This window comes from Haliotis rubra, unplaced genomic scaffold (assembly GCF_003918875.1).
Source record: "Haliotis rubra isolate DU_JTF1 unplaced genomic scaffold, ASM391887v1 Scf574, whole genome shotgun sequence".
Lineage (NCBI taxonomy): Eukaryota > Metazoa > Mollusca > Gastropoda > Lepetellida > Haliotidae > Haliotis > Haliotis rubra.
Genome location: NW_025767273.1, coordinates 437209 through 465098, shown reverse-complemented (window position 1 = coordinate 465098; position 27890 = coordinate 437209). Strand labels below are relative to the sequence as shown.

The 27890-nt window shown below is 44.1% G+C and overlaps 1 protein-coding gene across 1 annotated transcript in view; it reads left to right on the top strand.

The window, feature by feature from the left end:
* The window catches only part of LOC124254531 (usherin-like), a 133108-nt gene that overhangs the window by 71961 nt on the left and 33257 nt on the right, over positions 1–27890 (top strand). Inside the window, 16 exon segments of the mRNA XM_046688345.1 lie at positions 5926–6111; positions 6861–6974; positions 7260–7559; positions 8294–8481; positions 9496–9643; positions 12927–13241; positions 14298–14477; positions 15237–15387; positions 15724–15863; positions 16992–17128; positions 18629–18764; positions 21790–22086; positions 23695–23913; positions 25134–25325; positions 26099–26344; positions 27396–27608. Of these exon segments, the coding sequence (XP_046544301.1) occupies positions 5926–6111; positions 6861–6974; positions 7260–7559; positions 8294–8481; positions 9496–9643; positions 12927–13241; positions 14298–14477; positions 15237–15387; positions 15724–15863; positions 16992–17128; positions 18629–18764; positions 21790–22086; positions 23695–23913; positions 25134–25325; positions 26099–26344; positions 27396–27608 (3162 nt within the window).

Sequence of the window (27890 nt, the reverse complement as noted above, 5' to 3'; positions counted from 1 at the left end):
GGACGGGGCGGAGAGTCCGGGGTGGGATCGCTGGCTCGCTCGATCCTCGGCCTTGAGGCGCCTGTAGATCCGCTGCCTCTGGCTTCGATCCGACGCCGGCTGCTGCCTCGGAGAGGGAGGGGCTCCCAGTCCCTCTCGAGCTCGCGCGAGGGCCGCTGAGTATTCCTGGTATTCCGTCCTGCGCACACCCGCCCCTGATGAGAGCCGAGGCACCAGTTCTGCCTGGCCTGCCTCCAGCCGCCTCGGGACCGGGTCCACGACGCCGCTGGCGCTGACGGGGAGCAGTCTGTCTGTTCTTCCCTTCCTGTGGTTCCTAGCGCTAGGCAGTCCACCGGGTCGGGTTAGGGTCCTCTTACGGAGGAGACCCAGCCTCTGACTCGGCCTCGGACGCCGAGGCAATGGAGCTTGGGGAGGTCGAGGAGCATGACGGGCGCTTCCGCTTTGCTTCGCCTTGGCGGGAGGTCCGCAGAGAATTGCCGAGGGCCTACCCCAGGCCGCTGTGCCTGCTGGTAGCGCGGACTCGACTGAGTTCCGCTTTGCCTGGCGAGGCGCTTGCCCCTAGGCAACCCTCACAGACGCAGCTCCGCGATTCTGCCATCGCTGGTCTCGGACGGGTCGATCCCCTTCTGTCTGGTGCCCGAAAGTAAGGTTTGACTTACCTGAACTCGCGGCGGGCGCTACCAGCTTGGGGAGGATTCCCTGTTCGTTGTACCGATTGTTGACGCATCGTGTTTTCACTTCCGCCGCCTCTGGGGAGGCTCGGCTTCCTCCGAGCAGCCCGCTGCTCGGCAAGGGCTTAACTCCACCTTTGCCTCGCTGGCGCTTCTGCGCACGCTGCATCGACCTACGAGGAGGTCTACCGGAACGCCGATGCAGCAGGTGCGGTGGTGGTCCATGAGGCCTACCTCACCTCGGTTCAGAGGTCGGCCCTGGAGGCGGAGGGGCATGCTGGCGACGCGTCGCCGCGATGTCGTATGCTACTCGCCAGCTGGAAGTGCAGGCTCACCTCGCCGACTTCTTTGGCGGTCTGCTGCGCCGACGGTGATGTGCGCAGTCATGGGGATGCGCCGGCTGTGGCTGTCGACGCCTAGGTACCGGCAGCAACACAGCAGACCTTGCTGGCTCTCCCTTCCGCCTGGGAGCCGCCCTCTTCCCCGGGCCCAGCAGGTCATACGGGAGGCTGCCGCTGCAGCTACCTCCTTCAAGGATTCTAAGGCCTTGTTGGAGCACCCGCTGGGTGTCTCGCCCCGCCCGCGCCACCTTCCTCCGCCGGGTGCAGCCTACACCCGAAGTCCGCCGGGCTGGCTTCGCCGCTGGTAGGGTAGGCGGAGGAACAGGTCCGCCAAGGGTAGGGGGCAAGGAGCAGTCCTCGACTAGCTCCCAGCCTTTTCGCTGCGCGCTGGAGGTCTGCCCCACCTCCCCGCTTAACCCATCAGGCTGCCGCCAAGCCGCGTGTCACACCCAGTCAGCTCCGCTACTAGGGTCCACACGACGCCTCCTACCCCATATCCCAGTGGGAGGTCGCCTTCTCTATTCCTGCCGGAATGGGAGAAGGCTACCAACAACGCTTTGGGTGCTGGCCACGGTCAGCATAGGCCATCTCCCACTGTGGAAGCGAGGTCCGCCTCGACTTCACCGCATACGCGCACTCCGTGCCGCCATGCCAGCCAGGGCGACATATTGCGCCGACGGTTCAGGCTCTGCTGGACAAGTCCGCAATCGAAATGCATTCCACCGGAGAGGAACAGGCGGGATTTTACTTCCACGCACTTCCTCGTCCCGAAGAAAGACGGCGGGTTCCGTCCGATTCTCAACCTCAAGGGGTTGAATCGCGATGCTCGGTACCATCCTTCAAGATGGAGACACTGCGCCGGTGATCTCATCTACCAGCCCGGCGATTGGCTCACGCCAATCGACCTAAAGGATGCGATTCAGATACCCCCATACATCCCTCGCTCAAGCAGTACCTTCGCTCTCTCTTTACGACGGGATGTATTACCAATTCAGGGTGCTCCCTTCGCATATCGACTGCCCCAAGGGTGTTCACCAAGCTCATGTTAGTCCCAGCTACCCTAGCTCGCCGCGCAAGGAAGGCGCTTGTTACCCTTACCTAGACGACTGGTTGCTCGAGCACTAACACAGCCAGCGAAGTCAAGATGCTACTCACACAGTGATAGACATTCTAACTCGACTGGGGTGGATCATCAACCTCAAGAAATCCGACCTGGTACCCACCCAGGACTTGGTTTTTCTTGGAGCGATTCCAAACGCGAACAAGGATCTCGCTTTCTTGTCGCCCGACCGGGTCACCAGAGTTCGAGATGGTATCTTCATTCCTCTCCCAGCCCCAGGCACCAGCACGACTTGGCTCCGCCTACTGGGCCATATGGCGGCGACGATCTCTGTAGTGTGGCGGCGCTGCTTGAGGATGCGCCCCATACAGCAAGCTTTGGCTCGGCTGTGGACTCACACGGAGGATCTGGAGCGCAGTCTCACAGTCCCCGAAAGTGGTTGACACCTCACCTTCAGTGGTGGACAAATGTCGGGAATCTCACCAGGGGTTCCCTTGGAAATCCCGACGCCAGCTCTCACAGTTCAGACAGATGCGCCCCTCACGGGCTGGGGCGCTTGGCAGTTCGTCGGCTTCCGGACTCTGGTCCGAAGTCGGCTCACCTTCACATCAACGTGTTGGAACTGAGAGCTGTGCGGTTGGTATTCGAAAGCTTCAGAGAGCATGTCCGCGGGCCAGGTAGTCCGCCTTCAGTTAGACAACCAGACGGCCATGTCGCATACATCCTGAAGCAGGGAGGCACGGTGTCCCCAGCGCCCGGGAAGCGTGGGACTTTCTCCTCTGGAGCCACTCAGTACGCATTGTCAGGTACTCCCTGTTTATCTCCCCGGGCTGGAGAACGGCGAGCAGATGCGCCTTCGCCGGATCCTGGCCCCGCGACGAGTGGATGCTCGACAGGCAGATATTCACAGTAATCTCCCAGTTGTACGGGTCGCTCGAGGTGGATCTGTTTGCGCCCGGGCGGGACGATCAGACACCCGTGTTCTGCTCTCGGATACCGACCAGAGGGCGCTGGCTGCCGACGCCTTCCTGCTGGATTGGACGGGCAAAGTGCTCTGGGCTCCCCGCCATACCACTCATTCCCCGTGGTCCTTTCATTAGCTGTCCACCCAGCCAGCTCGGCTACTTGTGCTACTGGCACCGCTTTGGCCGCCACAGAGCTGGTTTCCGTAATTTCAGGTTTCTGGCTCAGCCTCCTGTTCTATTACCTTTGGCGACCGACATTCTCACTCAGAACGGAGCTTCCACCCAAATCCACGGATTCAGTGGGTGGCTTGGCCTCTGTCAGGTCTAACCTCGAGGCACGCTGAATTCCTGCAGCAGTTGCAGACACAATTCTGGCTTCGAGGCGGATTCGACAAACGCTCAGTACGAGGATAGGTGGTCCCGCTTGCGCGCCGCTGGTGTTCAGATAAGGGGATTGCAGATCCCTTTTCTGGGCGGATTTAGTCCGAGTATTGGAGTTTTTGCAAGCTCGCTTGGAAGAAGGCCTGGCGGCTTCACCATTCGCTGCTACTCCACCGCTATTTCCACTTTTCACACCCCTGTCGATGGTGCTCTTCTGGGGCAGCACCCTCGCATAGCGCCAGCTGGCGCTGAACGGATTCGACCTGCTCTCAGGCTTAACCAGTCCACCTTGGGATTTGTCGATCGTGTTCGATTGGCTGTCCGTCCCACTTTCACACCCTATCGGCTATTTCCATTCAGTTGTTGACCTGGAAAGTTGTTTTTCTGGTGGCGTAACATCTGGTCGAAGAGTCGGCGATTTACATGCTATGTCGTCCGACCTCGGCGCTGACTGTGTTTCACACGGATCGTGTCAGTATTCGCCTCCCAGATACTTTTTTACCGAATCGGGGTCGATCACGCTTCCATGTGACAGCTCCTATCGAACTTCCTACTCTTACCCAGCCTTCCACATCGGGACCACTCCTACGCAGCACTCACCCGCTGGATGTCCGTGAAGACGCCAAAGTCTATATCAAACTAACGCAGGGGATCCGTACGGGTACCCAGCTGTTCTGTTGTTACGGTGGCGGGAAGGCTGGTCTGCCAGCCAGCAAGCAGACTTTGTCTCGCTGGCTAGTATCGTATTTGTGCCGCTTTATCAGGCTAAGGGCAAGCCTCCCCTGAGGGGTTGAAGGCTCACTCGGTCAGGGCAGTAGCCGCATCAAAAGCTTTTGCATCGGCACTCCCCATTGAAGAGATCTGCTCTGCCGCTATTTGGAGCCGCCAAGCACGCTTATACGCCATTATCAGCTCGACACGCATTCCCGTAATCGCGGCAAACTTTGGTCGCATTGTTCTCTCCAGTGGACAGTGTCCTGCCACCCTGACCGAAAGTGAGTCTTGGTTTATTGGTTTGTTTTGACGCTACTGTACAATAAGATTCCATTATTGACATGTCTGTTAATGTGAGCTCACTCAGAGAACCTGTACCCCTTCGATTCTCTCTACGGAGTTACTGTATCGCTAGTGAGTGGTATTTTGTTTTCCCCACGGTGCTCTCATGAAAGAAGCCACTTAGTGGGTCGGATTTCACTGATATTCGCACTACGCAAATGTCTCATTATGCTAGAGGTCGCCTTTGAGCACAAATCCTCCCTGTCAGTTCCCTCCCATAATGCCTCTCGAAGCTTAAACTGGGTCGAAAGTGACAGGTGAGTGTTATGGCGCCTGTTCAATTTTTTTCCATGATAATGATCGCTATATTTTGAGTGTGCTTGGACAGAATTCCTCCTCCCTGGCCTCCGGTCTTTGGGAGTCTGTGTTTATGCATAATATGTACCCCAAGGACGATCTCTCTGAAAAGAATTAACCAAACCTGCAGAGGTTTTCAATTCTTTGAAGAGAGTCGCCCTTGGGTAGGGCCTCCCACCTCCCCGCAATTCTGTTCACTGATAAGAATTCAGCAGAAGGAATGATGATAATGGTCTAGGAGCCTACCCAGTTGGTGCGCATGCTTAAGGGAGGTAACTCCGTGAGGTAGGGTCCGTGATAATAAATAAAAGAGTTTATTTATTGTACAATCTTTTATTCAAAAACATTGATACAACTGTCACAGGACATTTTTCAGCCGAAAATTCAAAAACATTGATACAACTGTCACAGGACATTTTTCAGCCGGAAAATGCATAATATGTACCCCAAGGACTGACTCTCTTCAAAGAATTGAAAACCTCTGCAGGTTTGGTTAAATTTTCGCTAAACAAAGCATGCTCAAGGTGCTAACACCCTGATTATTATTACCCCGGATAACCCAAGCTGCCTGTTAGGCGCTAGAAGGTTATAGTCACATGACTTTATCCAACCGGGTACCCATTTTCTGCTGGGTGAACAGAGGCAATTTTGAACAAACTCACTTGCCTAAGGTGAGATCACATGTGCTTCGTTGTGGGGCAGGTCGGAAACTCTCAGGAGTCAAGCTGTCAAACACAGTCACCCATCCAAGGACTGTTTGAGCTTGCCGTTGCTTAACTTCAACTGATTCGTGACCTGCGCTCTGTGCACAGGACCACACACCACCACAACTCTGTGGATAATACCTTTTAGTTTATTGTAAAGAGGAATGTTTCCATGCAGATAAGCTGAAAACGGTGTAAGAAACTTCATCGAGCAGCGGATTGGCTGTATTTTGGTGCTATCCAAATTAAAACAAATAAAATATTTCTCAATATTTACCACAAAAGAAGTTAATTAGTGAAGACATTTTGATTGGTCACAGTGTTATCACAGATATATCACAGAACACTGAAATACTGACATCATAAAACAAATGTTCCCTTAACTGGATATGTTTACTGACAATGTAAAACTTAACTGTGTTTATTATGTGCTGTTGTGTGTTATTTCAGCGCCAGTGGGTGTGGTAGCTCCCACCAGGGTTCGAGCCCTGTCAGGCTATATCATTGAGGCCTTCTGGCTGAAGCCGACCAGTACATCGGGTCTGTTGACCAAGTATGTGCTGACAGCCTACAACCAGGATGACCAAAATGTAGCGCCTGTCTTCATGGAGTTCACCGATGCTGAGACCAGAGGAGGTCAGTACCCAACATCATACTTGCACGAACCACCTGTGAAGATCCAGGTTAGGATTGATCTTCAGTAACCCATGCTTGTTGTAAGAGGCGACTAATGAGGATCGGGTGGTCAGGCTCTCTGACTTGGTTGACACATGTCATCGTATCCCAGTTGCGTAGATCAATGCTCATGCTGTTGATAACTAGATTGTCTGGTCCAAACTCGATTATTAACAAACCGCTGCCATATAGCGGGAATATTGCTGGGTATGGCATTAAACAACAAACAAACAAACAAACAAACTTACATGAGCAGTGCTTAGAAGTAAGTGTGAATGATGATGGACTAGTTGGCATGTTTGTGTGGCTATGACAAAGCTGTTGGCTGAGGCTGCAGATATTTACCACTAAGGTATCATGCAGGATATAAGCATGGGTATGGTGATGTCTACAAACACTGATGTTTGTGTTTTGGGTTGATCAATACAGAATGACACAAGTGTTGATTAAGACAGGTGAGTGTCTTCAGTTGGCGCCTGTTGACAAAGACAACTTAATGAATTCAGTTGTGTTCTGCTGACTAAGTCAGATGAGTGTCTTCAGTTGTCTTCTCCTGACTAAGTCAGATAAGAGTCTTCAGTTGTCTTCTCCTGACTAAGTCAGATGAGTGTCTTCAGTTGTCTTCTCCTGACTAAGTCAGATGAGTGTCTTCGGTTGTCGTCTGTTGAATGAGGCAGATAAGTGTCTTCAGTTGTGTTCTACTATTCCAGCCAATATGTCCGGTGTGATCCCCTACACCAACTACCTGATGAAGATCACAGCCTGTACATCAGGGGGCTGCACCGAGAGTAGGGATGGTGCTCCTATCCGCACAGATGAAGAAGGTAAACTAGAAACAAGCAACTGTCTCCATAAAATATTTTTACAAGATTTGTCTTTGACACTCATCTCCTCTGAAACCGTTTGGCTGATGTATCGCAGTGAAGTCAAAAGACGAAGATTCTGCTCCTTATTGATGAATTAATGTCGTATCAAATGTACTCCATTTTAGTGATGTTTTCATGCTGAAACCTTATAATCTAAAGTAAATAGTTTATGTTCAATCTGTATATTCATAGAAATGAAATTGAGCTACTGAGGCTTGTGCACTTCCACCATTTCATTTTCAGCTCCTGAGAACGTTCAGGCCCCTGCTGCTGAGGCAGGACCAACATACCTGCTTGTGAAGTGGGGTCCACCGTCCAAGCCCAACGGTCTCATCACAGGCTACTTCCTCTACATGGACAACAGGATCATCTACACCGGGGGCAGGAAGGAGTTCAACGTAACCAACCTACGTGTCTTCACTGGCTACTCTCTGTACATCAAAGCTTGCACAGCGGCAGGCTGCATGGAGAGTCCATCTGTCGTCCTCAGTACAGCCCAGCTACCACCTTCTGCTGTCAGCAGACCGCGACTACTTGCTCTAGGTGGGTCAGTCGGCAAGGATAAAATGCAAACTCATTTTATTTTATCAATGGTATAAATTTTCATTTTTCATGACCTTCCACAAATATGTGTATTATTTTTATGTCCCTTCACAAGATACTGTCCTATTTTGGGTGGAACTCTCAGATTCTGTTGGTCACAGAGATTACTTGATGAATGTGTTTGTGTAGCTTGACTCCTGAAAGTTTCTAGGACTTTTGTCCTGCCCCACAACAAAACACATGTGCTCTCACCTTAGGCAAGTGAGTTTGTTCAAAATTTCCTCTGCTCACCCAACAGAAAATGGGTACCCAGTGCTATAAGTCATATGACGTTTAACCTTCTAGCGCCTCACAGTCAGCTTGGGTTATCCAGGGTAATAATGTCCAGCATGTTGTATGTACTTAGAGCATGCAGCGTGAAGTTCAGCGCTATATAAGTGGCCTTATTATTATCATTATCATTCTCTCAGACTGACCCACCCAATATATAAGACTGGACCTGAAGTTCCATGTTTGATGGACAGTGGTCTTCAAATAACTGTTGTTAAGACAGTGGGGTAACCTAGTGGTTAAAGAATTCATTCATTCATCATGCCAAAGACCCGGGTTTGATTCCCCACATATGTACAATGTGTGAAGCCCATTTCTTGCGTCCTGCCGCCATTATATTGCTGAAATATTGGTAAAAGCAATGTAAAACTAAATTCACTGACTCACTCGAATGACTGTTCCAGGAACAAATAGAGTGGATGTGAAGTGGAGCAAACCGGAGCAGATCAACGGAATGCTGGAGAGATATATTCTGTACCTGTCTCTGGACGCAGGTTCTCCCGGACAGGAAGTGTACAACAACTCTGATGCCTTCACCTCCTACATCATCACCAACCTGACGGCAGGGACCACCTACTACATCAGACTCGCGGTAAGGAACATCCACAGCAGGCACATAGATAATTACTGTACATTGTTATGAGAGTGTGCTTTTTGTAATTTGTCATATCATTGATTAGGTAATAGTTATTATGGGTCACAATGTTTAAAGTTTTGAGTGTGGGTTTTGGCTCACATCTCAGATATGTTGAATGGCAATACTATTTTTAGTGGTACGCCTTTTTGATAGCACTCCAGAGTTGCCTCCCTTGGCTTTATTTTGTTTTGACTCCCCGTCGTATGTGTGATAATTACTGTACATTTGTGAGATGTTCAGTAGGAATTCTACCAGGAAGTTTGGAAATAGCTTAATTCTGATTAGTCAGTGAATTGTTGACTAACAAGGCAAACAGCCTTGGCCCCAGTAGAGAAATAGGACAAGCAAATCAATTGATAGTATGGGTGTCTTTGGTTGTTAAACACCACACTCAACAATATTCCAGCTATATGGCAGTGGTCTGTAAATAATCAAATCTGGACCAGACAACCAGGTGATCAACAGCATGAGCATCAATCTATGCAATTAATATACAATGACATGTGTCAACCAAGTCAGTGAGTCTGACCACCTTGTCTCATTAGTTGCCTCTTAAGACAAGCATGGGTTGCTGAAGACCATTTCTAACCCAAATCTTCCTGGGTCCAGTATACTTCATGGGTGGATAGTAAGGGAATCAAATGGGAAATAACTCATTTCTTTTCAAGTCAAACAGAAGCTACAAATCACAGGACGACCTTTCCCCAAAGTAGAGAATTAGGAGGAAAGGCAATAGTTTGACAGGGAATCAGTTGACATCTAAAGCAAGAACTTTCTGTCAGTTAGTTTACAGATTCCATTGACCATAAAAAAAACATAATATAATGTCTATGTTATTTCTTCTTTATGTACCATTCAGGATATTTTGCAAAAAGCCATAGAATAAGTCAGGCAGTATAACCATTCCAAATGCCCATCCTATTCACCCCGTGTATGAGTATGACACTGTATGACACTATGTCCTTGCAGGCTTGTACAGGGGGTGGGTGTCGTCAGAGTGACCCCAGCAGTGTCACCACAGAAGAGAGTGCCCCTGATGGCGTCCCAGTCCCCGTAGTCACCTCCCCAAGTCCCTCCGAACTCTCTGTCACATGGGCTGTACCCCAGCAGCCAAATGGTGAGTTGTGGGAACTTTAATCATTCTCTACTTATGTATAGGCCTATGGTCATGATACAGGCCTCTTAAATAAGGTTTGGTTACTTGGAAACTGTTTTCAACCTGTTAATTTAATTTGGAACTGAGCACTTTGACTTCTTTCATTGATGGGAGTAAGGTTAAAAGAAATGAAGAAATTAGTTTCTCTAACAAGTTTAACTTGTGCAGCAATTGCTTTTAAATATTTTCCTAAAGCAGTGTATGAAATAAGCCCGAACCCCAGCCAGACATCAGGACTGGTAACTTCAAAATGTTACCAGTCCAAAATGGATTTAACCAGACCAGACACCAAGATATGACTCAGATGTATATAACATCTTAAAGAACCACTAAACTTTGTTTTTTGTTACTCTTTTAACCATTACATATGAAAGATTCGTGGTTAGTCGTATGTGGAACACCAAATTTATTCTTTAAAAACTTGAGGTTAATTAATACCGAGCGATTAAAAGTGGCAAAAAAGGCGCCTGCTTCCCTCTCGCCCGCCAACTTAAAACCACAGACAGGTTACGTAACTCTGTCGCCAGAGCACTGCAGTGACGTCATATGAGGAACGATTTTCAGTTAGTTGTATAGAAAATGTGTAGCACGCTCATCATTTTGATGATTTCTCGACATCAACGATGACATGCCAATCGTTGCTTTGTCGTCAATTGCTCCTAGGGGTCGGGCGATGGTGTCCCCATGCACAGATTTCCACAGGACCCCGCAGTTCGTGCTAAATCGGTTATGTTTGTGAGTGCGGTTGAGCGTTGTGGAAGCCTGAAACGATATCTTACTTGTGTTCAGATCGCTTCACTGAAGTTAAAGAATCAAAACTACTTACTAGTTGTTGTAAAATATGTATATGATTGATGACCATAAAGATTTTCTATGACACAACTTGTAACATAACGATTTCTTCCTCGAAGTGAGGTTGTGGTCGGCTAACAATAATATTGTAAGTAGTATTATATTGACACCCACCTCTGCCACGAGAGAATTGTTATGTTATACGCTATGTCATGCAAAATCCTATTGGCCATCAATAAAATACATATTTTATTACCAGTAGAAAGTAGTTTTGATTTAGTAACTCGTGAAAACAAACCTAAATACCATTTATCCTCAGACTGGCGGATGTTCCCGATAGGGCCGCCATTTTAAAAATAAAAAATCTGTTAGAATTAATGAGATTATAGTTTGTTTCATCAAGTTAGATAATCAAGACTACTTTCTACTCGTAGTTAAATATGTATTGGAATCATAACCAAACTGATTTTGCATGACACAACTTATAACATAACGATTTCTTCCACAGAAGCCGCAGATGGGGTCGAAGTCACAATACTGCTACGATAAATTTCTTGCTACATTCCCATGGTTAATGTCCGTTCACCAGTATGTAGATACTAGTCAATGTGCGTCTTTATATTTGGTCTTATATTCCTAATTAGTTTATTATCATACTTGTATGCATTTTGAAACTAAATAAAAAGCAGACGATCTGCTGATACTTATAGTGGATTTATAATAGAACTGTAATATCTAGACATTTTATAGTTTGCCAATGTGAATCATAATTCGCACACACACCCTAGTGCATGTTGTCTGACTCATTACACTTCAAGGCGAAAACAATGATTCTGTTGAATGCTACGACAAATGAATAAAATCAAAAAGCAAATATTAAAATTAAAACAGATTAAAGTTATAGGAACAATATCAGGCCATTACCTTGTTCGAGGAATGTATCCATCAATATCCACAAAACTGTTCCAAATGATGTGTCTTTTAACAGTTTAATTTTACTTAAAAAGTGATAAATCTTTTCAGGTATTGGTGTATAGTCTCACTGGTCACCCAAGATAGCACACCTGGCAACTAATTGCGTAATGTCCGCCTTTCTTTAAAAACAGTAATTTAGTTAGCCAATAATGGGCAATCAATCAATGTATTGCCGGTTAATCCTTTGAAAGAAGGACGTTGTTTTTACGCAGACACCGACACACGACAGAGTGTATTCAGTGTAGATTAGTAAATCTACATACATAAACACTACCTTTTGACAATTCCGCTGTGTAAGATATAAGTAATTAATCAATCAGCGTGTTATCGGTTAATCCTTTGATCGATGTTTATAATGTTGAATATTTACTCCAGACACAAGAAATGCCAAATGGGAACCTTTGTCGGGTAATCTAAGTGTGTTACCACTAATTATACCTGTTATAAATTCATTAACTGACCATCAAGTGAATGATGACAAATAACATGTGTAGGTTTATACCACCTAACACGGGTTACAACAAGGGAGTATTAATTGCTGTATTGCATGTGAAAACTTATGGGCCAACACTGTTTTGAGAATACAAACAGATTTTTACATGACATGATTAAATAACGAGGTAAAGAAACACAGAAATGGGATCGATTTGGATCAGTCATTATACAAATAGGGCCTAACGACACCAATCGATTTTGACAGAATCGTCTATGAAAACAAGTTGTAACTCGGAAACTAGGCAAAGCAGGAGACAAAATTAAATGACAGTAGATTGTGAGAACATATAGCTTTTATTTTCCACAACAATTGTCACGATTTCAGGTTTATACAAGCCTGTAAACAAGATAATTTAACCCCTAAAATGTAGATGAATTCTGCATCGGCCCTCAAAGCTATTCCTCATATGACGACACAGAGGCGCGACGCTCTGATTGGTTGAAATTTCGTTCGCGGGTGAGAATTGTGCACTGTTGTAAAAAAGGTCGATTTAAGTCAATTAAAGGTCGAAATGAGTAGTTTTAATGACGGGGTTTCATTTATAACGATGCCAGTTAGTGATTTATGTATTTGTACCCCCTAGGGTTTATGTGACCTTTAAATATTTTACCAGACCATCGGGCTGGCTAGGTGTAAATCTAGACCGTCCGTGTGAAATCTAACCCAGCTCGGGTGGTCGGGCGGGCTTTATTTCATACACTGCCTAACGGTACTTTCTCACTATACGCAACTTCATATTGGCTGAACTAAAATTGCTCACTGCTGTCTGTGGCTGCCAAAATAGTTGGCACAGTGACAGTGCTGTTTACAAATGTAATTAACCCTGAGGATGATGTTGATCTGTAGGTACGTTTAACATTACCCAATGATTTGCTAGTGGAAATGGACACAACTATTGTTAGCAGAAACCACCCTGAAGTATGGTGATCATCATGCTCCAACCTCCTGATGATTCTGGTAAGGACTGCTGTTTGTTTCTAGGTGCCATAGTGCGCTATGACCTCTACCAGAACGGCATCATAGTTTCCAACACCCTGGTTCGAGAGTTCCGTGTTGGTAGCCTCCAACCATACAGCCTCCATATATTCCAAGTGGCTGCCTGCACCAACATCGGCTGTGGCTTCAGTGAGGAGGTCCAAGCTCGGACACAGGAGTCGCCACCAGCTGGCACAGTGCTCCTGGACGTCATCGTCGCTGATTCTCGCTCAGTCAACGCTAGCTGGACAGCCCCTGCCAGTCCGAATGGGAAGTTGTATTATGATGTATTCTTTGAAGGGCTTTTCTACAAGGATCCAGGTAAAAATCTAAAACCCCATGGTAATTATGGGATAAAGATGCTGTGTTTTCAATATAGAGCAAAATTACCTGGAGATTACACATTGTTACAGGGGTGGAAATAACCCATTGCCCGATGCCCGAGTCCAGTGTTTTTTTCTGTCGGGCATGCAAATTTGTATATCACACTGTACCGGTGTCCAGTTGATATTCCAATGTTAATTATGTTGTTTATTTAAAAAATCAACAAGAAAACGGCCGGTATAGAGGAAACATTATCAGGGCAAGTGACTTTACATGTGCCACTGTACCGGAGTACACTAGCAATTTTAAAGTTATTTCCACCCCTGTGTTAAATTGAATTTGGAACCAAACATTCAATGTGAAATTTTAAGTCAAACTAGCTCAGTGTATTGTAAAAGGGTATCACTTTATTCAAAGCTTGTCTTTTCCAGTAGTCCCTTTTCAAGCCATGTCTGATCTTTCATCTTTCAATATCAAATTGCCTCCTAATCATGAACAGATTAAAGTCTGTGGTTTAGAATTTGATCTGATAATAAATGTATATATCATACTTGTGTTTGTGTAGCTCAAATTTTATGTTTCAATATTTGTCTGGAAACATGCTGTAGTTCATACTGCATGATGCTCATCAACTGGCTGGTCATACCAAAAGACGTTAAAATATAGTACTTGTTGGTCCCTGCCTGGCGCTCAGTATTAATGGGTACAACAAGGACTGGTTGGCTCGGAGTCAGTATAATGTGTCTGGGTGGGGTATTCATGTTTCACTGCGGCATGTTATCTCAGTGGGCTAGCACTATAAAACCAGCTTCAGTCTGGGCTAGTACAAGCAGCCGCACATACACACGCATGCACGTCGTCATATGAGCGAAATATTCTCAAGCACGACGTTAAACCCAATTTCACCTCACCTCATCTGGCTGGTCTGTATTCTTTCTGAAAACATTTAGCTGTTACAAGATTAATCTTTGGCCTAATGAACATTATTTTTAAAGGGAATTCATGTAATATTTTCACTGACCAAGCTGAGAAATGGTTAATATTTTGTGGCAGAAAACTGGGACTACAGCACAGTGCGGGAACGTCGCAGCCTGTATCGAGACACCACGGTGTATCAGCTGGTGACCATCACAGGGCTCATCCCCATGTCCGGCTACACCGTCCAGGTCAACGCCTCCAACACCCGCAGCTACATCCTCAGCGCCACCGCGCAGGCAGACCTCCCACCAGGAAGTGAGTAGCTCACACAATCTCCATAACAAGACTGGCTATTAATTATTTTATCTTACCTCACACATGAATGTCGTTTTCTGATTGGCTGAGCCAATCAATGTACTCCGCTTACCAGCGAGTAACATTTTCTATGTTATCCGCTGGAAATGCCAAACTGTGGGAATTAGTTTGGTACTTCGTGTTTATAGTGTTTGGGCTGTTGCCTAACTCCGGTACTCCTTGTTATGATCCAATACCCGTGCTTCAAACAGTTGAAAATTAACACTGAGGTGTTCAGTAAGATAAATATATTGTTCACTGGTCCCATGGGCCCCATGGGTTGATATACCCTCTCAGGCTCAGAGAACATAAACAAATTAACATAGAGGGTACATGAACCCATGTCCCCCACCGTGACCAGTGAACAACTTATAATGTAGAATAGGCAGACCTCCCCACAAGGAGTTAGCAGCTGAGGCGGCCATGCAGTCTGTTTCTTGACATTATTTTTGTAACTTACAAGTTTAAGTTCAAATCCCCTTGGGCTCATTGATATTGCTTGATGTGATTTGATGTTTCAACACATTGAACACAAATATCATCTCCAGTTATCTATCGCCCAAACTACTTTTTACAAATATCTAATGTCACAAAATTCAGATTGTCCACTGAACCTCTCTGTTTGTTGGATAAAATGGTCTCCTACATAGGCCAGCACACTGTCCAGTACAATGGTCTACCATGTTGGTCGGCACACTGAACCTCCATGTTTGTCCACAGCCCCTGATGGTGTCCAGCCCCCTGTGTTGGTGTCCGAGACCTCCACGTCCATCAAGGCCACCTGGCGGCCAGTGGGACGGGTCAATGCGGAGGAAGATGCTGCCTATATCCTGCAGTTCCGAGAAAAGAGACCAACTGCCATCATCCAAGAGTAAGTTGATATCTAAAGCCTCAGACTCTATTGTATTTGGATATCTAAGATATCAACATGAAAAAAATCAGTTCCGAGAAAAGAGACCAACTGCCATCATCCAAGAGTAAGTTGATACCTAAAGACTCAGACTCTATTGTATTTGGATCTCTAAAATATCAACAGGAATCAAAACACATTTGAAATTCTTTTACCAAATTTAAATGTAATCAAAATCATTTTTACATTACAATGCAAAATTCACTCCAACCTCCACTTCATAAGTCATGCCTTGGATTCAAGGCTGACTGCAGATAGTAATATTGTCTATTATTGGTCTGATTGTTTTCTGTTCAGTGTGTTTGGACCAACAATCACCTTAACCTACCTGAAGCAGAACCTGCTGCCCTTCAATGAGTACGAGTTCCGTCTCCAAGCCTTCAACAGTCTCGGATCCACATTCTCCAACTGGGTTCCGCAAGTCACAAAACAAGATCGTAAGTTAAACCAAAATGACAAAATAAAATGAAAATATGGTCTTTTTTGTTATTCAAATCAAAATTGAAAGAAATGGATCTGAAAAGCCCCAGTGTACAGGTAGCACTGTACAACTGACGAGATATGATTACTGATGCTGCTTACCTGACAATTCATTTAACCTTTTGACACAAACATTTGAAATACCTGAAATTACTGATCCAAATTACTGAACCATCAAACAGAAATCTGAAGAAATGAACTGAAATCCATAAATGGCAGACATTTGTCTGCTTTACATCAATCTGTGGAACCGGCAGAGATAATTACCAGTACTATATCAGGATATAACATATAATCTCTTTTAGATTTTTAGATGTGACAGTATTATTAATATCCTGATGAAGTGGTGGCAAAAGTTCCCAATCTATTTTACAGCACAGGCAAATTCTCAAGTTCCAAGACTCTCAATTACGTTTGTGGCATATAATTTCATACAAACTGTACAGTTCAAGCAGTAAAGTGTCTGTTGTTTAAGGCCTATCATGCTGAATAGTTTCACAAACTATGAGAGCTTCATGTGTACGCCTTTATAAACTGTACACATTAAAATTGCTTTATCAGCATATAAATGTACTCCAACCGACCAAAATAATTACCACCCAGTGGACGACAGTATTTGCCTTTGATTTAACAAGCCTATCTTCCTGTTTTACAAATACCATCTTCCTTAGATGCCAACCACTCTGATTTTCAAATGCAAAATCTGCTCTCCGATTTTTGAGAAAAAATTCTGAATTTATTTTCACGGTATACAATTTCACTGGTGATTTATTTGAGTGAACACTGGTACAAGCATTCAGAAGCTTAGTGTGTGATCCTTTGGGTGTCAATTGTGTATATTTCGTGTTGCTGATGATGAAGTTTCACAAAGTTTTTCCAAATGCATGTCATAGTCTGTATGAAAGTGAAACAAAATGGCAGAGCAGACCACATGCTCATCCCCAACTCGCACCTTTGGTGCCCAGGCCTGGATTTCAGCCAGTCATGACTCTGTTTTCCTTAGATTCAGGGTTGGCATCTCTGCTCCTGTTTTACCATCTTCCTTATGTTGTGCTAATAGTTGATCTGTGTAACCTGGTGTACAGGTCCAGTCGGCCTCGACCCACCCTCAGTTGCTGCAGTCCAAGCTCGGTACATCAGTCTCACCTGGATACACCCCCTCAACCCTAATGGCATCATCCGAGAATATAGACTCTACCAAAACGGACAAGTCAGGCTCACTGTAAGTACAAGGGAGTTCGTGACATTTGGCTGGGACCTTTGTCCTGTGTGTCTTATTTCTTACTTTTCTGTACCAACATAGAAACCAATTTTTATAACTTTCTTGAACACTTGTGAAAAAGGTTTCCTGTTAGACATTCCATCAGTTGCTACAACATCCTGAGTGTTGTCATGAACATACCGGTAAATGTGAAAATTGTAATGATAAAGGGGACATTTTATGGATGTCACCTTCTGTAATACAATGTATGAGGAACATGACGTTTCAGTTAGTGAGTGAGATGGGTTTCACGTCACTGTTAGCGATATTCCACAATATCCCAGAAATGGGCTTCACACATTGTACCCACGTGCCGATGCTGCCCCTAACATTTCAGAGTACATTCTTGTGCCTTCATCTGATATTCCAACAGAAGTCCCTATTTTATGCAATTTAGGCGTAAACATTCCCTCTGGATTATTGTTGCCTTATTTCTGGGGTTACCACAGACACAGAAAAAAATGGAAAAGAAAAAACGATCCCAAAGTCATAGTTCCCCTGGTAGTATGCCCTACCCCTTAAAGAGTTATCTCCCCCTTAAATCGTGACGTACATTTCAGAGTACATTCTTGTGCCTTCATCTGATATTCCAACAGAAGTCCCTACTTTATGCGTATGACTTCTAAGTACCATTCAAAGAGTATGTTTTTATGGTAACATTATTTATATACACAATATAGGTTAGTGTTCCAGGAAGTTTCAGAATTTGGTTTCTGTCATGGTCAAGGGATACGTTTTGATGTTTGCAAATATGATTACTATAATTTGAATCAATTTCAACATAACTGAGTAAGTCAGTGAGCTAAAATTAATTTGGCAGTCTATAACCAGAGATGTAGCACATGTACAGATCCTAGTACTTTTGTTGTGTTGAGTCTGGTCCGAGATTCGAACCCACTCTCTTATATATAACCAGAGAGGCAATCAAGACTTGAGAATAGATTTGAGGCGTTGGTCCATTCCAGGAACCAGGCTTTGAGATAATTGGGTTTGACAATATATGTAACCCTGTTTGTAAATGCAGAATGTGGTTCAAATTTTAAAGGACAATTTTTTCTGAGCAAAATATTGAAGTGGAACACTTTTATGGATAGACAACTTCTTTAGGCCAGACCAATTTTATTTCTTTTTTTTTACGGATCCGCTGGTCATATTTTTCAAGATTAAGAAGAAAGAAAATAATAATTTTCCCTGCTCAAAAAAAAATAAAATTTTAATAATAAATTCTATTGGCCAAAACTGTAAATGTGCAAGAAAATGTTTTTACATTGTTTTTTCCCCCATATGCATTTCATAAATTGTCAAGTGTAAAATACTTTTGGTATTCAAAAGGAATATTACTTTGACTGGTGATTTTTATTATATTTTTTCCTAGTGCCTTTAGGATTTCTGAGGAGAAAAATCTGTAAAACAAGAAATAAAATTGGTCTGGCCTTATTGCATTTTCTTTCTTCTTTCTAGTTACCTGGCAACCAGACTTCATTCCAAGCAAACAATCTCATCCCTTTCACGTATTACATGTACAGTATTGAAGCATGCACCATTGGTGGGTGTACCAAGAGTGCTGAGTCAAATCAAGTGAGGACGCTTCAAGCAGGTAAATGTCAGACTCACTGGGCAGGCAGTCAGGACACAGGGAGCCTGATACAGGAACGTCCTCTGTATCTCAAGGCATGCATTTTGGTGAACAGACACTAACCCTTGGTTCCTATAACTCTAATGATCTCAGTGTCTCCTTTCTTTGATTTTCATGAGCCGATTTGAATTGCAACACTACTCAGACTATGAACCAATAAAAGTTCTTGTTACAAACCAGTATCAGTTTTGGGTCAGTAAATATCAAGATAACAGTCAGTCCTTTTGATAGAGTCGGCAGTGCAATCCCTCAAAACTCTTTTTGATGAAAGGATTTCTTCTTGTCCATTCAAACTTGCAATGGCAAGTCCTCTTTCACCTACTTCCTTTCTCAAGATCTCCATGTTGGATTGGTTTGTACAATGTCAATGAAAATGATGGATAATATATAATCTTGAGCACTACAAGAGAACTACAACTACAGATCTCTGATCTGTACGTAAGAGGCGACTAACAGGATCGGGTGGTCAGGCTCATTGGCTTAGTTCCCAGTTGTGCACTCATGCGGTTCCCAGAGTTCGATCGATGCTCATGCTGTTGATCACTGGATTGTCTGGTCAGACTGATGATTTACAGACTCCCTTATATGAATTGGAATATTACTGAGCAACAAAACTAAACTCACTCACTCTCTGACTGTAACTGGTTCTCCCTTATATCATGAATGATGGGCCCTTGTAATCCTACAGTATATTCAGCAACAAAACAAACATCATACGAATTAAAAATTAGATAGGCACTGTAATCAAATCATTACAGAAATTGACATAATAAAAACAAACGGATCAAAACATTTTTTTCAAATCAATACAGAAATTGATATCTTGACATCAATGAAGAACTACATGAACGTTTGCAGTCCATTCAGACTCTTGACTTCAGTATCTAGTGTGACCACCACGAGCGACAATAACTGCAGCACAGCGTCTATGCATGGAGTGCACCAATCGATTGATGAAGGCCAATGGCACCTGGAACCACACTCTGAGAAAGGCCTGGCGCAATAAATCGGCTGTGTTCGACCTTGGTATGACATTATTCAGTCTCCTCTGAATGTCATCCCAAAGATGTTCAATTGGGGTTAAATCAGGACTAAGGGCTGACCACTGCATAATGTTGACACCGTTCTGCTGTAGGAAGTCCCGTGTAGCTCTTGCAGTATGAGCCCGGGCGTTATCATGCTGGAAAATGTTGTTCCGGTGACGTGCGAAATGTGGTATGACATGGGGGGTCTGAGTGCTTGCTCGATGTAGCGCACCGCTGTGATGCCGCCTCCCTCTCCCTGGACCAAGGTTCTGGAACACCACAGGACCCACTCTCTTGTTCAGGCCTATTCCACCCCATACCATGATGCTTGCACCTCCCCATGAGTCTCCTTCCATAACACATTGGTCTGAGTAATGCTGGCCACGTCGTCGCCATATTCTTGTTCTGCCATCTGCAGTTGATACACAGTACGACTCTCATCTGTGAACAGAACAGTTCTCCATTGCCTGTATCGCCAGTTTTGGTGTTGTAGGGCAAACTGTAGACATTCACGCCGATGACGAGAGGTGAGGATAGGTCTACTGAAATGGAAGTTCCCACTCATAAGATGTCAGCGTACTGTATCAGTACTGATTGGTTTTCCGTGTCTTCCCACTGTCTGGCGTGCTGTTTCGGATGCCTGCATGAAGGGATTCTGTACATACTGTCACACAACATGGCGGTCTTGTCGTCTTGTGGTCACCCTTGGTCTGCCACCACGGGGGCGATCATTTGTGGTGTTGGTGGCCCAGAAACGTTGCTGCAGCCTGTAGATGGTCCGAACGTTGACCTGGAAGTGATTGGCAACGGCTTGTGCAGTGTGGCCAGCTTCAAGTCTTCCTAGCGCCTGGTTCCTCTGAGCTGTCGTGAGTCGCGGCATCCTGCTGACGTTGTAATGTGAATGTTTCAACCAGGTTTGGGGGTGCATTTTATAGGGCTGGTCCTTGTGAACAGCACGTGCAGCATGAGTTGCATGAAAAACATGGAGAACACTGTACCATCTTCGAGATCAGGTTGCGTTTTTGAGACCATTTCCTGGGTTCCATTCTGAGTATGGGAAGGAATGTCTTTGCTCAGGTAAAGTTGGAGATGTTGTCAACAATATACAATCAAAACATTAAATGAGTTTACAGTTATCCATTTCTGTGAAGGAAAATTCCAAACTGATGTTTCTTTTGCTGCTTAGTATATTTCCCAGGCATTAGAACTTAAAATGCCCAAAAGGAATTAAAGAACACCCTTTGTTTTCATATTACTATATTTCGTGAACTAACGTTTTATAAGAAAATTAAGTGTTTTTTAACTTCTTTGGGTAATATACACTGAATTCTTAATCATATCACCATTTAACATAATTTTACTCCAACCAAGACGTGTATTTGTATCACTGCCTCAATGCACAAAGTGATCTTCATGCTATGCCTGTTATAAGCCTCTGTTAAAGTTTGGGAATTATAATCACATTGTTGCTATGACGGCTTCTGCAACGGGATCCAGATATACCCTTTAAAAAAAAGTAGGGGATATTCAGTTTTGCGAGCATGCCGCTAGCCAATGCCAATGCCAAGTAATATATATCCATACAGATGAAATATTTCCAAACGAATGGAATAAATTGTAACATTTTCCCTTAATTTCTCTACATCATCTGTTTCCTCCTTGCCTACATCATTTGCATTTTATCAATCTTGTAAATCCAATATCCCCTACTTTTTTTTACTGGTATATATTGAAAAGTTAAGGGTATCGGCATGATCTATGCATAAACACTGTTGGATCAAACTTGAAGGCATTTACATAAATACTTGGAGCTTCGACACAATTGAAAAATAAGGAATATGTAAGGTGCCTTCTTTTACTTTGAGACAAATGTATGTATATCACATCAAAGTTTGACACAGCACTGTTTGACTTAATGTTCATATGTCTGTATTTTCATTTGTGCCTTTCTTGGCTTTCAGTCCCTGATGGCATCTTGGCCCCGAACCTCACAGCGCTGTCACCAACGACAGTGCAGATAACGTGGACTCCACCTTCCAACCCGAACGGATTACTGCAACAGTACATCGTGGAGAGACGGCTGAACGGCACAGACAGCTCATCCCTTGTGGTCACCGTACCTGCAACTGCCGACCCTGCCCATGTAGATGCATCTCCCGTGTTGTCCCCGCTCACGGTCTACCAGTACCGCATACGTGTCATCAACTCTGCCGGGGAGGGAAGCGGTCCCTGGGCCACCATCACCACCAAATCATCACGTAAGGGAAAATACAAACCAAATGAAAATGTTTGATGAGGCTGTATTTAATGAATCATTTAGTCATTTTGTTTTTTAGATAGACAGACAGATGTGACAGGACAGGAATGATGTGATATGACAATTCACATTTCTGCCATAAGGCCAGACCAATTCTTTTTACAGAATTTTGTCCTCAGAAATCCTAAAGGCAGGAGGGAAAAAAATCATCAGTCAAAGTAACATTCCTTTTAAATACCAAAAGTATTTTACATTTGACAATTTATGAAATTTGACAATTTATGAAATGTATGAGTGGCAGTGTTCAAATGTGTGAAGGATATGGGTGAAAAAATCTAAATCTCTCCTGAGTTTATAACCCTGTAATATATATGAGTGGCAGTGTTCAAATGTGTGTAGGCTTTGCAGGGCCTTGAAAGCAAAGGCAGACTTCGTGTCAGACTTATTACGATAGTCCCCATCATGTGGAAACTGATGAAGTTGTCATGTATTGACCTGCCCACCATGTTGAAGTTGTAATGTATTGACCTGCCCACCATGTTGAAGTTGTCTTGTATTGACCTGCCCACCATGTTGAAGTTGTCATGTATTGACCTGCCCACCATGTTGAAGTTGTCATGTATTGACCTGCCCACCATCTTGAAGTTGTAAGTTGACCTGCACCATGTTGTCATGTATTGACCTGCCCACCATCTTGAAGTTGTCATGTATTGTTGAAGTTGTGTTGAATGTATTGACCTGCCCACCATGTTGAAGTTTGTCCCATGTTGGATTGACCTGCCCACCATGTTGAAGTTGTGTGTGACCTGCCCATGTATTGACCTGCCCACCATGTTGAAGTTGTCATGTATTGACCTGCCCACCATGTTGAAGTTGTCATGTATTGACCTATGTTGAAGTTGTCATGTATTGACCTGCCCACCATGTTGAAGTTGTCATGTATTGACCTGCCCACCATGTTGAAGTTGTCATGTATTGACCTGCTCACCATGTTGAAGTTGTCATGTATTGACCTGCCCACCATGTTGAAGTTGTCATGTATTGACCTGCCCACCATGTTGAAGTTGTCATGTATTGACCTGCCCACCATGTTGAAGTTGTCATGTATTGACCTGCCCACCATGTTGAAGTTGTCATGTATTGACCTGCCCACCATTGTACCCAGATAGCACCTGCCCACCATGTTGAAGTTGTCATGTATTGACCTGCCCACCATGTTGAAGTTGTCATGTATTGACCTGTATGTTGACCTGTCATGTCTTTTCTTGACCATGTGTTTGAAGTTGTCATGTATTGACCTGCTCACCATGTTGAAGTTGTCATGTATTTACCTGCCCACCATGTTGAGAGTTGTCATGTATTGACCTGCCCCTGCTCACCATGTTGAAGTTGTAATGTATTGACCTGCCCACCATGTTGACCTTGCCATGAAGTTGTCAGGATATTTACCTGCTCACCATGTTGAAGTTGCCATGTATTGACCTGCCCACCATGTTGAAGTTGCTGTTTGATTGCACCTGGCCCATGTGATTCTTGCACCGTTATCAAGCTACCTGCCCACCATGTTTGAAGTTGCCGGGTATTGATTCTGACCATCATGTCTCCCCAGGTCCAGCCGGAGTGAACCCGCCGGAAGTGACAGTACTCAACTCCACTGCCATCAACGTCACCTGGCAGACGCCACTACAGCTCAATGGCAAACTGGAGTTCTACATCATCCGTCTGCCAGAACCTCGCATGGAAGTTCGCAACGTCACCCAGATGAGCATCATCGTTACTGGCCTCACACCTTACACGGAGTATGTTGTCACCCTAACAGCATGTACATGTAAGTAGACACACCCAGTAGCGGAGGATACTACCATCATCTGTACCAAGGTAACATCATAACTAGTGCTGGTATTGACATACAACCTACGATACAATACATCACGATACTAAAATTTTAGTCACGACGAAATATTGGCAAAGTATCCTGCACTTAAGCTGTGATACGATATGAATCCCAATACAAGGATGGTGATATGATACGTATCACGATACTAAAATCTTTAATTCTAACACCAACTATAAAACACATTAAGATACAAAACAAAACTATTTTAAATTATTATTCCACCAGCGTTTTTCAGTGTTTTATTCGGAAATGAGATAATTAATTTTTTTCATAGACTTTGTGAATGTTAATAAAATGCGAGCGCTATGTTTGACACAGTTCCTGATGCAAGAATTTCTGAGAAACTTATGAAGGGAAAATAAGTATGCATATATCTTAATCATCAAACAAAAGTGACAGATATCGCGATTCAGCAATATTCAAAGTAAAACATCGATGTATCCGTAGCCCATTTGAAGTATCGTATCGGGATATACGACAATGTAAAACTTTGCATCGATTCACTGTATCGGCGGCCGATGGATCAATGAATCGTCACACCACTAATCATAACACTTTTAGGGCAAATTGGGCGACAAAAGTTTGATTCTCCACATAGGAAAAATGTATGAATTCAGATTAATCTTGGTGTTGTTCGTTATGATTTATGTAACCATGTGCCCTTACTTCACTTCTACTATGGCACTAATTGATACAGACCCGTGAAGATCCGATTAGAATTTGTCTTCAGTAAACCATGCTTGTCGTAAGAGGTGATTACCAGGATCGGGAGGTCAGACTTGCTGACTTGATTGACACATATCATTGTATCCAAATTAAGTAGATCGATGCTCACGTTGTTGATCACTGAAATCTCTAGTCCAGACTCGATTATTTACAGACCGCCGCCATACAGCTGGAATATTGCTGTGTATTGTGTTAAACAACAGACAAACATTGTACAGCCAACAGCTTCATTAGTAAAGACTGACCATATATAAGATGGACAAGGAAGCTTGTGAACTGTGCAGCATACTGTGTAATCCTGCCCTTAGTGAGGCAAGGGAACAACTGTGACAGTATTAATAACATCTCTGAAATACTTTATCAAATTATATATCAAGACTACAATGGAATCATATGAATAACACAAGTTTGGTTTTTGTCTACAGCGGGTGGTTGCACAGAAAGTGTCGATGTGACGAAGATGACGAGTCCTGATATCCCTGACGGTCAGCAGCCTCCGACACCAACAGCTGTCTCCCAGTCCATGATCTCCATCCTCTGGCAGAGACCCACTCGGCCCAACGGACCAACTCTCACATATGAACTGGCCAGACAGAAGATTAGACAGCCATTGGACAGTGAGTCATTTTGGTCAATAGTAGCATGTAGGCAGAAAATTTGACAAATTTCAAAATTCTATTAATAGTGACTCCTCGTTTTGAGATAGAAGATAAAACAGTCATTAGTGATTTATCAAGTAGATGAACCAAACTGTAGTATGTGTGACCTTGAATTAGGTAATTAATTTTGAACAGAGCATTTTAGCAGTGATCTCACCATTAACATTGATGTTTCAATCAGAGCTGGGTGTTGGGATACCTCTATTTGACCAGGGCAGTGGGGTAGCCTACAGGTTAAATTATTCCCTCGTCACCCTGAAGACACCCCGATTCCCCACATCGGTACAATGTGTGAAGCCCATTTCTGGCGTCCCCTGCCATGACATTGCTGGGCAATTGTCAAACATCAGTGGCTATCAGACGCCGGTTGGCATTGCAAAAATATCATATGGACTAAAATCCCTGCAATAATAGGTACAAAAAATATTGCTTTATAAGCAAAAAGATACAGTATCTGGCACACACTTTTAAGAAGGTTTTCGTATGCATCATGCCTACATCTACAGCTATTTGATGAAACGTTGTACGGAGAACTTCTGATTTCTGACGATACTGAATAAGATGTTAAATGGGCGATACATATTTCGTGAAAGCTGTTTATCACGATCTATGTCTGCTGCCATAAAACAAAAGTTCTACCTAAAATTATTGGTAGAACATGCACTTTAAAATAGTTTTTGTTTCTAGTCCTACAAAACAGCAGAAGTTCTGCATCAGTGTTCCTGTTTCAGACACGATCAGTGATGTCGGCGTGTGGCAGAGTCTATACTCCGGTACAGGGTTGTTCTACGAGGACAGAGGGCTGCCCATGTTCACAACGTATGTCTATCGGGTCACGGTGTTCAACGATATTGGACAGAAGACGAGCAATGCATCTACAGAGGTCACCACGTTTGGTGGCTTCCCACGCCGAGCGGCCAATTTGACCCTGCGTGTCGTGGACCATCTGTCTATCCTTGTACAGTGGACTGTTCCGAGTAAGACCAGTTACTATAGTCACAGTCGCCTCACAATATGCTTAGTTTTTTTTATGAGGGAAAACAATGCTCTCTCTGAAACAAATCTACAAACTTGAAATTTATGAGACTGAATTTTTTTTCATGAAATAGACACTTAGAACTTCCATTGTCTATATATAGCTCACTGCGTCAAACTGTAACTTGCATGACTATACACAAGTGAATCAGTTGTTATGAATACACAATGCCTGCCACTTCAAAAGTGGTCAATATAACACATTTTATATTTGGGATTACACTTCAATTGTTACTACTTACTGCGGGGCAGTGGGTGAGGTGAAATGGGGTTTAACGTTGTACTTGAGAATATTTCGCTCATATGATGACGTGCATGCGTGTGTATGTTTGGCTGCTTGTTCTAGCCCAGACTTATAGCTGGTTTTATAGTGCTAGCTCACTGAGATACCATGCCGAATTAAGCATGAATACCCCACCCAGACACATTATATTGACTCGGGCCAACCAGTCCTTGTTGTACCCATTTATGCCGAAGCAAGGCAGGGACCAATAAATACCATATTTTAACGCGTCTTTTTGGTTTGATGTGGCTAGGGATCGAACCCATGACCTTCTGCTCTCTGTGCACATGCTCTAACCACTACACGACAGATGCGGTCTCGGGGCGGTGGGGTAGCCTATCGGTTAAAGTGTTCGTTCGTCATGCTGAAGACCCAGGTTCGATTTCCCACATGGGTACAATATGTAAAGCCCATTTCTGGTGTCCCCCGCAGTGATATTGCTGGAATATTGCTAAAAGAGGTGTAAACCTAACCTCACTCACTGCTTACTGCAGTCTTAGTGTATCTGACACCAAACAAGCAGGTCCTGGCCAGTCCAAAATAGTCTTGGTTAAAAAATCATGACCCCCAAATTAAAAAAAGACAACCCCCAACCCCCAAATTTGTGGTGAGTTGTCCTGACGCCCATTTTCACAAGACTGAAACCCTGCTGCAGAAGAGTTCCAGGAATGTCCATTATGATATATGATGATGCTTGATGATGTTTACAGGTCCTGAGGAGCTGCAGGGCGAGGTACAGATCTTCAAGGTTGACGTCACCAGTACAGTCAGGCCATTCAGCCGCATGGTGCCAGGGGGAGATAACTCCACCCTGCTGCAGAATCTGAGCCCCAATACAGACTATACAGTGACGCTCACTCTGACCATATATGGTGGTGCTTCAATAACAAGTGAGGCCAAGACGGCTCGTACAGAGGATGGAGGTATGAATGAGGACACGTAGAATCTGTCAAACAGAATCCATTAGTGCAAACTGGAATCCTTAACACACTTGTAAGAATGTATGTCAGACAATTAGTTAGCCAGTAAGAATCCCAGACGTGTCAAATAGAATCTTGGAAAGACAGGATGCATTTGTGTTGATGAGATTACTTAACCCAATGACATTGTGTGCTCTTTTTTGTGAGAATTGATTCAATGAGGATGGGCTGAGTTGAATAGTGACTTAGCATTGCACTCATGATTACTGCACATTTATTGGACAA